The sequence below is a fragment of the Nicotiana tabacum genome, chromosome 24, assembly GCF_000715075.1.
Source record: "Nicotiana tabacum cultivar K326 chromosome 24, ASM71507v2, whole genome shotgun sequence".
Classification (NCBI taxonomy): Eukaryota; Viridiplantae; Streptophyta; class Magnoliopsida; order Solanales; family Solanaceae; genus Nicotiana; species Nicotiana tabacum.
In genome coordinates, this window is record NC_134103.1 from 28,331,700 (window position 1) to 28,345,012 (window position 13,313).

Below are 13,313 nucleotides of genomic sequence, written 5' to 3' on the forward strand. Positions count from 1 at the left end.
TAGACTCATGCTGTCCAGGAATGTAAGAATATACAGTTTAGGGTCATGCGTCAAGGAGTGTTTCACCTTCAAGGATAATACTTCTTCAAAATATTGCCATTGATAGGGCCAATTCTTATGCCATCTGCATCAACCAGCTTGTAAGCCCCACTTGAATAAGCTTCTTGCACGACATATGGCCCATCCTATTTTGAAGTGAACTTTCCTACAAGTTTATGGGAAGTAATAATGGGTCTTCGTATGGAAAGGAATTGATCTCCTACTTGAAAGGATCTCGGGTGAACTCTTTTATTGAAGGCGCGAGACAATCGAGCTTGATAACATTCAAGACTCTGTTGAGCTTCCAACCTTTTCTCATAAAGAGACTCTAACTATTGCTAATCGAAGTCGAGCATTTTCTTCATCAGTGATCCCTTCTTGAATATCTAATCGTAATGAAGGTATTTGACGCTCGAGTGGCAAGACAACTTCGACTCCATAAACGAGTGAATAAGGGGTCGCTTGCATTGGCGTACTGTGAGTTATGTCAATCTCATTTGGATTAGGAGACGACTTTCTTTAACAAGTTGCATAGAGTCTTGTTGAATGCCTCAGCCAGACCATTGACGGCAATATTGAACACAAAAGAATTACGTTGCTTAAAGCCAAATAGATCACAAATCTTGTTCATCAACCTATTTTTGAATGGATTTCCATTATCCGTTATTATGTAACGAGGAATGCCAAAGTGATAGATAATGTTTAATCGGATGAAACTTACAACATTTTGCTTCTTTACTTACTTAAGAGCAACAACTTCTGCCCATTTTGAGAAGTAATCAGTTGCAACCAAGATGTATAAGTGCCCACCAGAGGATTTTGGCAGTGGTCCTACAATATCCAGTCCCTAAGCATCAAATGGCTAGGATGCAACAGTCGAGTGTAACATTTCGGGAGGCTGATGGATAAAATTTGCATGGAATTGGCAAGCTTTGTATCTTTGAGCGTAGTCCAAGAAAACTTTTACCATCGTTGGCCAATAACATCCCATCTTTTTTATATAGAAGTGGAGCTTTGGTCCAGACTGGTGTGACCCACATTCCCCAGAATGTGCCTCCTACAAATCTTGGAGTGCTTCATCGTCCCCTAAGTATCAGAAGAGTACTCCCTCGAATGATCTTTTGTATAGGGTATCTTTGTAGTAAAGGAAGCGTGGTGCACGACAACATATTTCAGTCCTTCTCCTTGGATTTTCTTGAAGTATCCTGTAGCTCAAGTAATCGATAATGGGTTGTCATCATTTTTCTTTCTCAGTTTCAGAAACAACGACAAGATGCTTGAGTTCATTTTCTTCACTTCCACCCTTATTTGGCGGCGGTAATACCCATTTTTAGCATATAGTAACTTGTACTTGATCTGGCAAGGTTAACGATGAAGCTGGGACAGCTAAAGCATCGACCTTCTTGTTTTCTTTCCTTGGCATATATTGAACAGTCACATCACTGAGCCATCTCATCAATTTCTTAGCATAATTATGATAAGGGCGTAATTCAGGTTTCTTGACCTCGTAAGTACCTAAAGGTTGATTGACCACTAACTGGAAGTCACCAAAGACTTGCAATTGCAACTGCTTCATATCGACAACCATTTTAAGCCCAAGTATTAATGCTTGATACTCAGCAATATTGTTGGAACAAAGTTGTGTCAAAATGAAGGAGTAGGGCAGAACTTTCCCTTGAGAAGTGACAAATACTACGCTAGCACCAGCTCCTCCGTGATGTGAAGAACCATCAAAGTATATCTTCCATGGAGGTTTTACTTCAACAACCATTGTGTCTTCATCAGGTAGTTCATCAGTTAGTTCCCAATCATCAGGTATCAGGTTATCTGCTAAGAAGTCTGCCAATGCGTATCCTTTTGCATCATTTTGAGGAATGTACACAATCTCGAATTTTTGAAATTGGAGGTACCATCTTTCTAGTCGATCGCTAAAGACTGGTTTTGACGTTACAAACTTGGATAGGATTTGCCCTAGAAACAAGGCGAGCGACATGAGCTTGAAAGTAGTGCTTCAACTTTTGAATTGAGAAGATTAGCGCCAAACTTAACTTTTCAATTGGCGAATAATTCAACTCATTTTGTGTCATCATCCTGCTCAAGTAATAAAAGGAGTTTTCTTTCCCCTTACTATTTTCTTGGACCAACAGTGCTCCAACAGACCTTTGTTGTGCCGAAATGTATAGTATCAATGACTTTCCAAGTATAGGGGCTGCCAAAACTGGAGGCTTCATCAAGTAAGTTTTCATACTTTCAAAGGCATTGCTGCAAGCTTGCTCCCACTTGAAAGGAACACCTTTCTTCACGAGGCGACTAAATGGTTGGCACCTCCCAGCTAGGATTGAGATGAATCTCCTAAGGTATTAGCTTTCCCTGCAGACTTTTTAATTCATGAATATCGCGAGGCTCAGACATTTTCAAATTGGCATCCACTTTGGCTTGATCAATTTCGATCCCTCGATGTCGGACAATGAAACCAAGGAACTTTCTAGAAGTAACTCCAAAGGCGCATTTCAGGATTCCTCCTAAGTTGGTACCTCCGGAGCAATTCAAACACCATCCTCAAGTCTTTCAAGTGGTCTCCCCTCTTTCTCGATTTTACCACTAAGTCGTCTACATAGAATTCGACATTCTTGTGGAGAAGGTCATCAAATATATTATATATTGCCCTTTGGTAAGTAGCACCAACGTTCTTCAAGCCAAAAGGCATTTCCTTGTAGCAATAAATACCCTTGGGGGTGCAGAATGGAGTTAAGTCTTCATCTTTTAGTGCCATGTGAATTTGGTTATAGCCCGACGATCCGTCCATGAAAGTCATTGCCTCATAATTAGTAGTAGCATCGATCTTAAATTATGGAATAGGAAGCGAGATTTCATCTTTGGGACACACATTGTTGATATCTCTGAAGTCAACGCACTCCCAAATCTAGCCATTCTTCTTTCTTACAGGGACAATACTTGAGACCCATGTTGGGTATTTAACTTCCCGAGTAAATCCAGCTTCAATGAGTTTGTTAACTTCACTTTCGATCAAGGGAACCAAGTCCGGCCTAAAGCTCCTTTGGGCTTGCTTAACTGGTCTAGCGCCATTGTTGACTGTAAGGTGATGAACTGCTACTTTATTGTCCAAGCCAGGAATCTCTTTGTAACTCCAAGCAAAGACATCCTTGAACTCCTTGAGTAACTTGACATAAGTGCTTTCGTCATCGATTGCCAGTAAAGAACTTAGGTATATGGGCCTTGGTTCATCATTTGTGCCAAGGTTAACTTCTTTTAAGGCATCACTTGTTTCTTTCACCCCTTCTACAAGTTCCGGGGGAGCATCTTTTGCATCTTCATCTTCTTGAGGGTCCCCATTGTTGAAGGATATGTGATGACATGGTGAAACATTCTCCAATTTCTCATCAATCCTCCATTAGAGATGAAACACCGTGCTCGCATTGTGCAGTAACGTGATACGAAGAAACCACACTTTCTTCATCTTCATCACGTTCTTTATTGTAGACCACAATGTATGGCTTCACCTTTAGTACCTCATCACACGAAACCATGACTTTTGTTTGTCGCCTCATTCTAGAGGGAACCGGACTTTGGAAATCCTTAGAGATCTTCTAAATTTTGGGCGAAGTGGGTGTTGTTGTATTTCAATAATTTCTCTAGAACTTATTCCATTTCTTTAATGGACCCAATCTCTCAAACACGGAAGTCCTCATGGTTGATTTTCCAAGTCGATCAAAGATAAAAGGCTTGTTAGAAGCGGGAGATTCATCTTCTACATTGATATAATTGCTGCTCGCCCTTCTTATGAAGATGGGCACTGGTGACGGTTGCTTGTATTCCAAACCTTTACGTGGTTGCCTCGTCGCAACTTCTGATGGGATCTTCCCTAACTTTGGCGGCTCATTGGGATTGTATCCAACTTTTGTAAATAACCTGTAAGCGTTAGGATCAAAACCTTCATCTGTTCTCTTTGTATGGAGTGCCACATTCTGCAAATGATTTTGGGCCACAAACCCTGCAAGTGGCTTTGAGGACAACTTTACTGCCTCAATTCGTTTTACCAGAAGAGTTAACTCCTTTAACATGTTAGTTTGGAGATTAGATGATTCACCTTCATATTTCTTCCTTTTAGGGACATATTGGAGTGCATGATTTACTTTCTTGCCATAAGACACGATATCCCCTCTGTAATATTTATTCGAGTTAGGTTGTATCTCCCTAGTAACAACTTTGGTTCTACCAGTAGTCACCTCAGCTCTTTTAGGTGTGAGCTCGTCATTCTTGCTTTTTATGACATCATCGACTTTTAGCTCCTTCACAATGCGGTTCTTTAAGTAGAACTTTACATCGATGAAGTGTGACTCAGCCTCGGTGAATGGCTCATCATCATCAACTACCTTCTTCTTGACTTCACCCTCGTAGTATTTTAAACATTTATGGTAGGTAGATAGAATTATATTATTCTCATGTATCCAAGGCCTTCCAATTAAGACGTTGTATGCAGCCATGCACTTTATTACATATCTTCAATGGTGATTCCCAACCTGATCGCACCTATGGCTATTTTCCCCCCTTGGTTGAATCCTTGAATCATCACATGACTTTCCGAGAGTCCGTTCATGGGAATACCAAGTTCTTTCACAGTGAGAATTGGCAAGATGTTCACTGAGGATCCTCCATCAACCAAAATTTGGTTTACCCTTTCATCGCGCATATAGCCAACCAGGTACAATGGGCAGTTATGAGGAGTGTCACCTAGTAGAAGATCGTCATTTGTGAACATAACGTTTTCCTCACAAGAATTAACTTCTTGAGGAATGGACTCAATGAGATTTTCCGAAGATGGTGTCGATGGTAGGTCATCACTCTTTTTTTCCCTTTGTCAGCATGGCAACAAGAGGCATCAATACCCTCATGATAAATCTTCGTGCAGATACAACTTGGTAAGAACTCCTCCAAGGTCACTGGATTTCATGGCTTTTGAGGATGGTGCACCGCCACTTTTGCTTTATTCAAATGCTTAACTGGATTCCATCTCCTTGGTCTTTTCACCATCATTTTCCTTTTTGGTTGTTCTATTGATTCTTTTCGTGGGCTCCTTTTGTGGCGCCTACGGTGAGTCACCAACGTCCAACCTTCATCATCATCATGGTGGTCTACTTTGGCTTTGTTATTTTCCAGTAATTCTTTATATTTGATTTCTTTTAAACTGCATAGCTCATATAGACCGAATGAGCCAAATGTGATAGAGACTTGGTTCGCACTTGTCTTCTCATCTTCAAGCATGATCTTCTTTTCACGGGCCAAGTCCATAACTTTGTCCTTAAAGACAAAATACTTCTCTAGAGGGTGTCTTACAAGTCGGTGATATTTGCAGTAATTTGGATAATTCATTTTCCCAACTTCATTTGGTTGCTTCCTCTCTAGAAGCTCAATAAGATTTAACTTGAGCAGTTCTTAAAAAATGGTTGGCACATCAGAATCCAGAAATGGGTACTCCTTCTCTTGCATTTCTTTTAGAGTCAACTTTCTACTTGGCTTATCTTGAAAAGAAGTGGATTTTGTACTCTTCTTCTTGCTCACCTTCGTTGTGAACTTCATAGGTGATGTGTTGATATTCATAGCTTATTTGTTTTCATATTTGGATACAAACTTTCTCCATTTCCTGACTTCTTGCTTGTCGTTTCCTTTGCAAGGCTCATAAATGGGAAACCTTTCATTTTTAGCGGAGGCCATGCTCAACTCTATGTCACGGGCACGAGTCGCAAGTTCTTCAAATGTGCCAGGCTTGATACCTTGCAAGATATAGTGTAGTCCCCAATGCATGCCTTGGATGCACATCTCTATTCCCGAAGCTTCACTAAGCCTGTCTTTGCAGTCGAGGCTTGCATTCCTCCAACGATTGATAAAGTCGATAACTGATTCACCCTTTCGTTGACGAGTATTTGTAAGTTCTATCATACTCACAATACATCTCATGCTATAAAAGCGATTGAGTAATTCTTGCTCTAGTTGATCCCAGCTATCAATAGATCCAACCTTGAGGTCTGTGTACCAATCAAAAGCATTTTCTTTTAGTGAGCAGACAAACTGCTTGATGAGGTAATCTCCATGAGTCCCAGCATTGTTGCACGTCTCAACGAAGTGCGCCACATGTTTCTTTGGATTGCCTTTGCCATCAAACTGTTGAAATTTTGGAGGTTGATAGCCAACTAACATCTTCAACATAACGATCCTTGAAGTGTACGACTTTGCGTAGGTAAATGAGGACATGGAAGCAACTTCATATTTGTTTTTTATCGTCCCTTCAATGAACTCCTTTAGTTGATTGATTGGAATCATCCCTTCCGAAGAGACTGGAATTTCCTTAGTCGATGCAACTTGTCGTGGGGGAGGATCAATCTCTTGAACTTCTGGGAGTTTTCCAGGTGCATGGGTGGATTCTTCTTCCATCAGGATTATCACCCTGTCTGTTACCTTGTCAATTCTAGCATCTTGATTTTGCATGCACTTGTTCAAGCCAGCGATTACTTCCGCCAAGTTTGCCAACTGCTCTTGCACAGATGAAGTGTTTGTCACCATGGCTTACATGATTGTTGTAGATGATGGGGAGTAGCATGGATTGTCACATAGATTGATTCTCCAATGGCTCATGCTATGCGGTGTAAGTGGGGAAGACCCATCACTTGACATATCATTATCTTCATTCACAACAGAGTTCTTCGATCTAGAGAGGTCAAGCAGAGCTAGAGTTTTCTTGATCTTTTCAGCAATATCGCTTCCTCCTTCGGGTACGTTCGTAGAGGATCTTGCTCCTTTTGAGGATGAAGATCCAAAAATAGGGGTTGATGCGGACGACACTTGGAGTGCTTGTTTTTCTAAATAGCTTACTTTGCTCCTCGTAACTAGTCCAAAGCTTCCAAAGGTAACATTGAGGATGCTTTCCACATCAGCATAAAACCTGAAGTTAGCAGCCTTGGTGGATGTTGATCTGGAGTTGATTTTCTTTGAAGACATTTCGACGTTCTTGAACTTTGGTGATTGAAAAATTGAGTTGAGAGGTAGAGATTGTCCCACTGGGCATGTCAGAATTTCTAGACAATAAATTTGCGTCGAGAAAAAAAAATCAAGATCGAAAAATATTACAACAATTGTAGTATTTGATTTCAAATAATATGAGTATACAATCTCTATGAATCCTCTGATTCTTTTTTCCAATAGTAATTAATTCAAGGACCTTTGAGCTTGATCTTGAATATGTTGTTATTTCCACGAACGATGATCTTGAATTCAACTAGCACGAACTTTGATTTGAACTCGTACTCCTTGAATCTTGATTTGTTCTTCGTTCGTGAGCTTGAACTTGAGCTTGAACTTGATTGTTTGAAGCTTGAAACTTGTAGAGAACTTCGCAGTGTTTGATCCACGAGCTCTCTCTTGCTTTTTGTTATAAGTTTTGTATTTTTTCTGGGTTATAAAGACCCCTATTTATAGTTGTGGGAGGGAATAGTTATGATAAGAATAAACTCTTTCCGATCAATCAAATTGAAGTGTGACAAGACCGCATTGGTTGGCCAGAACATGTCACTTGCACACGTGGCGAGAATTCATTGGCCTTTAATGTGACTTGGCATGTCGTGTCATTTTGACACGTGACATGATCCTATTGGCTCTTCAGTTTGACTTGGCGTGCCATGTCATTTGACACGTTGCACCAAACTGGGCCTCTAGGAAGATGATATATTGGGCTCAATGAAGTGGCTCATTGTCTTTATCCAAGTTAAATGGGCTAGTCAATGGATTACGACTTATTTATTTAACCCATATAAATTGGATATATACAATTGATCCAATTATATTAGCCCATAATATTTATTTGGACCAAAATATATTTAACTTAAAGTATAGTCCAAATTATTTTATGAATTTAATTTTCATAAAATTTATATGCCTTCAAATTCCCCTACTTCAAGACTTATCGGAATGTAGTCTAATCGAAACTCAAAAATTGGGCTTGAAGTACGCATAGAAGACATTTCTCCTCTTAAAAGTTATCCAGAATTGGACTTTCTCTTTCCTTGAATCAAGAAAATAATTTCCATATTACTAATGGCATGTATAAAGATATATAATGACCAAACATTAGTCATCACGTAGGACAAATTTGTGAAAACTTTTGTCATTCTTTACATTAAAAAAAAGTTTTTATTTTAATTTGACATAGCAATTTTCACAACCAAGGCATGCAAGTATCCTTGATCAGAAGACATCTATCCATATAGCATTGCCGTCTCGTTCACCGAATATACAAGGAGTGCTTGAAAATCTCCAAATCCTACTTGAACTCTAAGTTGCCGATTGACGTTGCACTATGAGTAACCCACCCGCCACCATTAACTGAATCCTTCTAGGAGACCAATTGTATAATCTAACTCCCACATTGTTAATATGCTCCTTCAAGCAGTCTCTAACATCTATATATATATGGCTGCTTGCTCTCCAATCCTGAATTTCAATTCTTGCAAATTTTTACGAATTTCTGTTTGACAGGTAAAAAATATTTTGCCTTCTCTTTTTGCGCAATTTCTTCTCGTCCTTTTTTTTGCAGGCCAAGTAAGGATAAATGCTTCCATGTATGAAGAAGGTTATCTTAGGGTGTAAGGGGATGGGTAGGATCGAATATCGGAGAGATTAATCTCAAGGCGACCTGAATATCGGAAAGATTACTCTCGATGTGGTCCGACTATCTGTAACGACCCGGTCGATTGTTTCAAGTATTACAACCCCGTCTCCCCATTTACTGCTCAAGTTATGTTTTTAGTTGTTTTATAATTTACCGGGTTAATTGGTTCGGGTCCGGTGAGGTTTTGGAATGATTTGGAATACTTAGTTCTAAGCTTTAAAACTTAAGTTGAAAAGGTTTTATGGTGCCGAGGTAAATTAATTAGTACAAAGGTTGTAGAAATTTCTCGCAGCGAGCTTGCGAGCCGCGGCTCGGAATTTTTGGGTTGAACAATGCACCGAGGAGTAAAGAAAAATTTTTCCCGGAAAAAAGGTCATTTCTGCGGCCCACTATACGGTCGCAGAATCACTCTGCGGACTGCATAATGGTCGCAGAGTGAATCAGGAGTGGGGCAAGTATGGAGGAAAGTTTGCGGCGCATTATGCGACCGCAGATCAGTTCTGTGGTGCATTATGCTACCGCATAACGACCGCATATTGAGGCAGCCTTGCCCAGTTCCGGAGGCCACGTTTCGCGGCCATTTCGCGAGCCACAGAAGTATTATGCGGTCACATATGCGACCGCAAAGTGTGTTTCAGGGCTTAATTTTTCTGGTTTTATAAACCCGACCCCATTCTTATAAAACACTATTGGCGGTCATTTTGAAGGGTTTCATATGATATTTTAGAGAGAGAAAGTGAAGACTTAGTCATTTATTCATCAATTCTTGTTCAAGGTTTGAAGATTTCACAAGGATCTTGCTAGGGCTTCAAAGAGGTAAGAATTTCTTTTTCCAGTTCTTCAATTTCGGGTTTGCAGTGAAAGATGGGTGATTAAGAGTATGATTCTTGGGTGTGAGAGTATTATTTATACATACACATACCAATAAGGTTTGTGGAAAGATTGTTGAGTTTAAATGGGTAAAGATTGAGTTGAAAATGGGAGAAATTTTCTATACCTTAAATTGAGGATTTGGAGGTCGATTCGTTGTCGGAATTTGGTAAAATTGGTATGGTTAGACTTGTAGTTAAATGGGATTTCGAATTTTGTAACTTTTGTCGGGTTCCGAGATGTGGGCCCCACGGGCGATTTTTTAGTGCAATTTCGGATTTTGTTGAAAATTGGTATTTTCATATAAAATTAATTCCAATAATTTGTATTGACTGAATCAAATTAATTGTGGCTAGATACGAGGCTTTCGTTGACCAATTCGCGAGGTAAAAGCATAGCGGAGTAAAGAATTATACGGTTTGAGGTAAGTAACATTTCGAAACTTGGTTATGAGGATATGAATCCTTGAAGTACGTGTTGTATGAATTGTTTGGAGATGACGCACATGCTTGGTAACGGGCGTGTGGGCGTGCATTATAGGAATTGTGAATTAATTGATTCCGCGGAGTTGCATAATTAAATAAATGTCATTATCCGCACATCCTCCACATGTTAGAGAAATTGAGCTTACACTCATATTAAAGATCATGATTCGGCTACGCGCCGATATATTTTGGGACCCACATGGGTCGTATTATTATTGAACTATTTGTTTAAATTTACAATATTGTACTTAGTCACATCTATCACTTGCATATCATATCTCAGTCTCTGTTGTCATTCATTGATACTTCATATGATCATGTCGGGTTGATTTTTTATGTCATTGAGAGCCCGAGAGACTAGAGATTTTGAGTGATAGTTATGTTTCTTTTTTTATGCCTGGTTCTGGCTATTAGAGCGCTTGGGCTGAAGGAGCCCCTCCGAAGTCTGTACACACCCCCAGTGAGCGTAGTTGATATACATATATCTGGGATGGATCTTCCCTGGGCATGGATCTTGCCATATATATATATATATATATATATATATATATATATATTGAGGGATGGATCTTCCTTGGGCATGGATCTTGCCCGAAGCAGTTATATTGAGAGATGGATATTCCCTGGGCATGGATCTTCCCCGAAGCATTTATATTGAGGGATGGATTTTCCCTGGACATGGATCTTGTCATAATCATTGATAGTTGGGGATGGATCTTCCTCTGGGCTGGATTGGCCTTATACAGTACTGAGTGACTGACTGTCAGTTGATGGATATACATATATATATTTGGGATGGATCTTCCCTGGGCTGGATTGGCCATATACAATACCGAGTGATTGAGTATTTTAGAGTACACGAAGTTTTCACTAAGGTGAATCACATACAATATGTACATTGGCATGTAGATACAGAGATGTCATATTCCTCAAATTGTGTAGAAGTGATCTATTTTATTTGTACTGAGAGTAACTGGAACTTGAAAGCATGCCTACATTTCTGTATTGTTATTTTTATACTGGATTGTACCTGCTGAGCTCGTCACTACTTTAAGCCCAAAGGTTAGTCTTGTTACTTATTAAGTTGGTTGTACTCATACTACATTCTGCACCTCGTATGCAGATCCAGGTTCTCCCGGATACGCCGGTTGCTAGATATCAGAATTTATTATATGGAGATTATCAAGGTAGCTGCTTGGTGTCCACAGACATTGACTCCCTTCCTTTTTAGTTATTGTACTGTTCTATATTTTCAGACAACGATTTTATCAATCAGACCTTGTATTCATTTAGATGCTCATGTACTTAGTGACACCGGGTTTTGGGAGTGTTTATATATGTAATTGTAAGTTTTCTTCTGCTGAATTTAGATATTATATTTTCAAACTTAAAAGATATGGTAGTTTATTGAGATTGTCGGCTCGCCTAGTATTGAGATAGGCGCTATCATGACAGGTGAGATTTTGGGTCATGACACTATCGAGGAGTTTACTCTCAAGACGACCCGACTATCAGAGAGATTACTCTCAAGGTTGCCCGACCATCAGAGAGATTACTCTCAATGTGGCCCGACTATCAGAGAGATTACTCTCAAGATGACCCGACTATCAGAGAGATTACTCTCAAGGTGGCCCGGCTATTGGAGAGATTACTCTCAATGTAGCCCGACTATCGAATGGATTACTCTCAAGATGACCCGACTATCAGAGAGATTACTCTCAAAGTGGCCCGACTATCAGAGAGATTACTTTCAAGGTGTGAAGGTTCATACGGCATATCGAAGTACAAGTACATGGCAACAAATAGATGGACAAATCCTCAACATCATAAGGGAGGACAAATCCATGGTAGCATATAGAAGGACAAATCCATAAAGAGGCCAACTTAATGTGCAAAGGGACTTAAACGTCCACCTTAAGATTAAAAAATTATAGTTCCTTTTAAGGACAAACCCACGAAGAGGCTAACTTAAGGTGCAAAGGGACTTAAATGTCTACCTTAAGATTGAAAAGTTATAGTTCCTTTTAAGGACAAACCCACAAAGGTTGTTTTCGATATTTTCGATATAATGCCTCACCAAGATTTTTCTCTCTCATTTTTCTCTCTACTGATTACACAGTAAACTACACTTAGATTACAATGCTTGTTTAGAGTAGAACAAAGAGCATGGAATTGGTTTGATCAAAGTATGTGATTCCTCTTTGATAATCTGCATTATATACTTGAACTTTGGCTTGATGTATTGTGGTCGATCGTTGAGAGATTTGCGATCCCAAGGGAATTGATCCTTGGAGTTGAATATGTTATGATTCATTCCAAGAATAAGTGCGGAGCTTCCTTAGATGGTCCATGAATGCCGATCGCTTCCTTCTTGAAAGAGGATCTCTTATAAGTGGTCCTTAAGTTGCTCCTTGATCCATGGAATTGATAGCCTTCCTTTTCGACGCATATCTTCAGCAATTAGAGTAGGCACAATTTTAGTCTAGATCTCCTTAAATCTCAGTCCTTCCTTCTTTATACTCCATCATCCTGGTTGTCGTATCTTTTACATATCGCTTTAATCTTGGGCCTTCTTTTCGTACTTCCATTGACAGATCTTTGCATTCTTTCTTTTACTCATTCCTTTCTTGTCTTCATTCGTACATCATTGATAGACTTGCTCGCATCCTTCTTTGTATCTCAAGTGATCCTGCAAACAATAATATGTTATTTTCATCATTGAAATCTACATATAATAATCTCTCCCTTTTTGATGATGACAAAATAGCATATATAAAAATAATTTACTTCCCTGTTAGCCGACTCTCTTCTTGGTATAGTCGACTCCTCAGTTGACTTCTCCTCAGCAAGGCAGTACTTGATTAATACTTGTAGTCGACTCCCCCTCAACAAAAAGGATTATAACACTATGCAAATATAGAACAAAAGCATTGTAGGCAGAAATATTGCAAGCAAACTACACAAACATAAGTGCAGTGATAAACATGGAGAGATAATGAGTATTCTACAAAAAAGCATCCGATGACTTGTGAACCAGTCCAAAACAGCAAAAATAAATATTGTCTTAAACATCCACACATTCACAACTAACAACGCAGAAAATAAGTGAGAGTATTGCAGATACCCTCATTCAGACGATCAAAGCTAGCATTCACTGTAACAGATATCCCATCGATCCTGTCATACACCTCCTTGAAAGCTTTGACTACATTCTCTGCTAACTCGAGAATCTTGACACT

The 13,313-nt window shown here is 39.5% G+C and overlaps 1 protein-coding gene across 1 annotated transcript; it reads right to left on the bottom strand.

The window, feature by feature from the left end:
- Positions 1–1,369: 1,369 nt before the first annotated feature.
- Positions 1,370–2,032, bottom strand: LOC142178079 (uncharacterized). The gene has a single exon (XM_075247407.1). It carries the CDS (start codon positions 2,030–2,032, stop codon positions 1,370–1,372), a length of 663 nt encoding a protein of 220 aa, XP_075103508.1.
- Between the last annotated feature and the right edge of the window lie 11,281 nt (positions 2,033–13,313).

Bases quoted from the DNA above. Each gene is read 5' to 3' on its own strand.
- LOC142178079 (XM_075247407.1), bottom strand. From the start codon at position 2,032: ATGTCGCTCGCCTTGTTTCTAGGGCAAATCCTATCCAAGTTTGTAACG.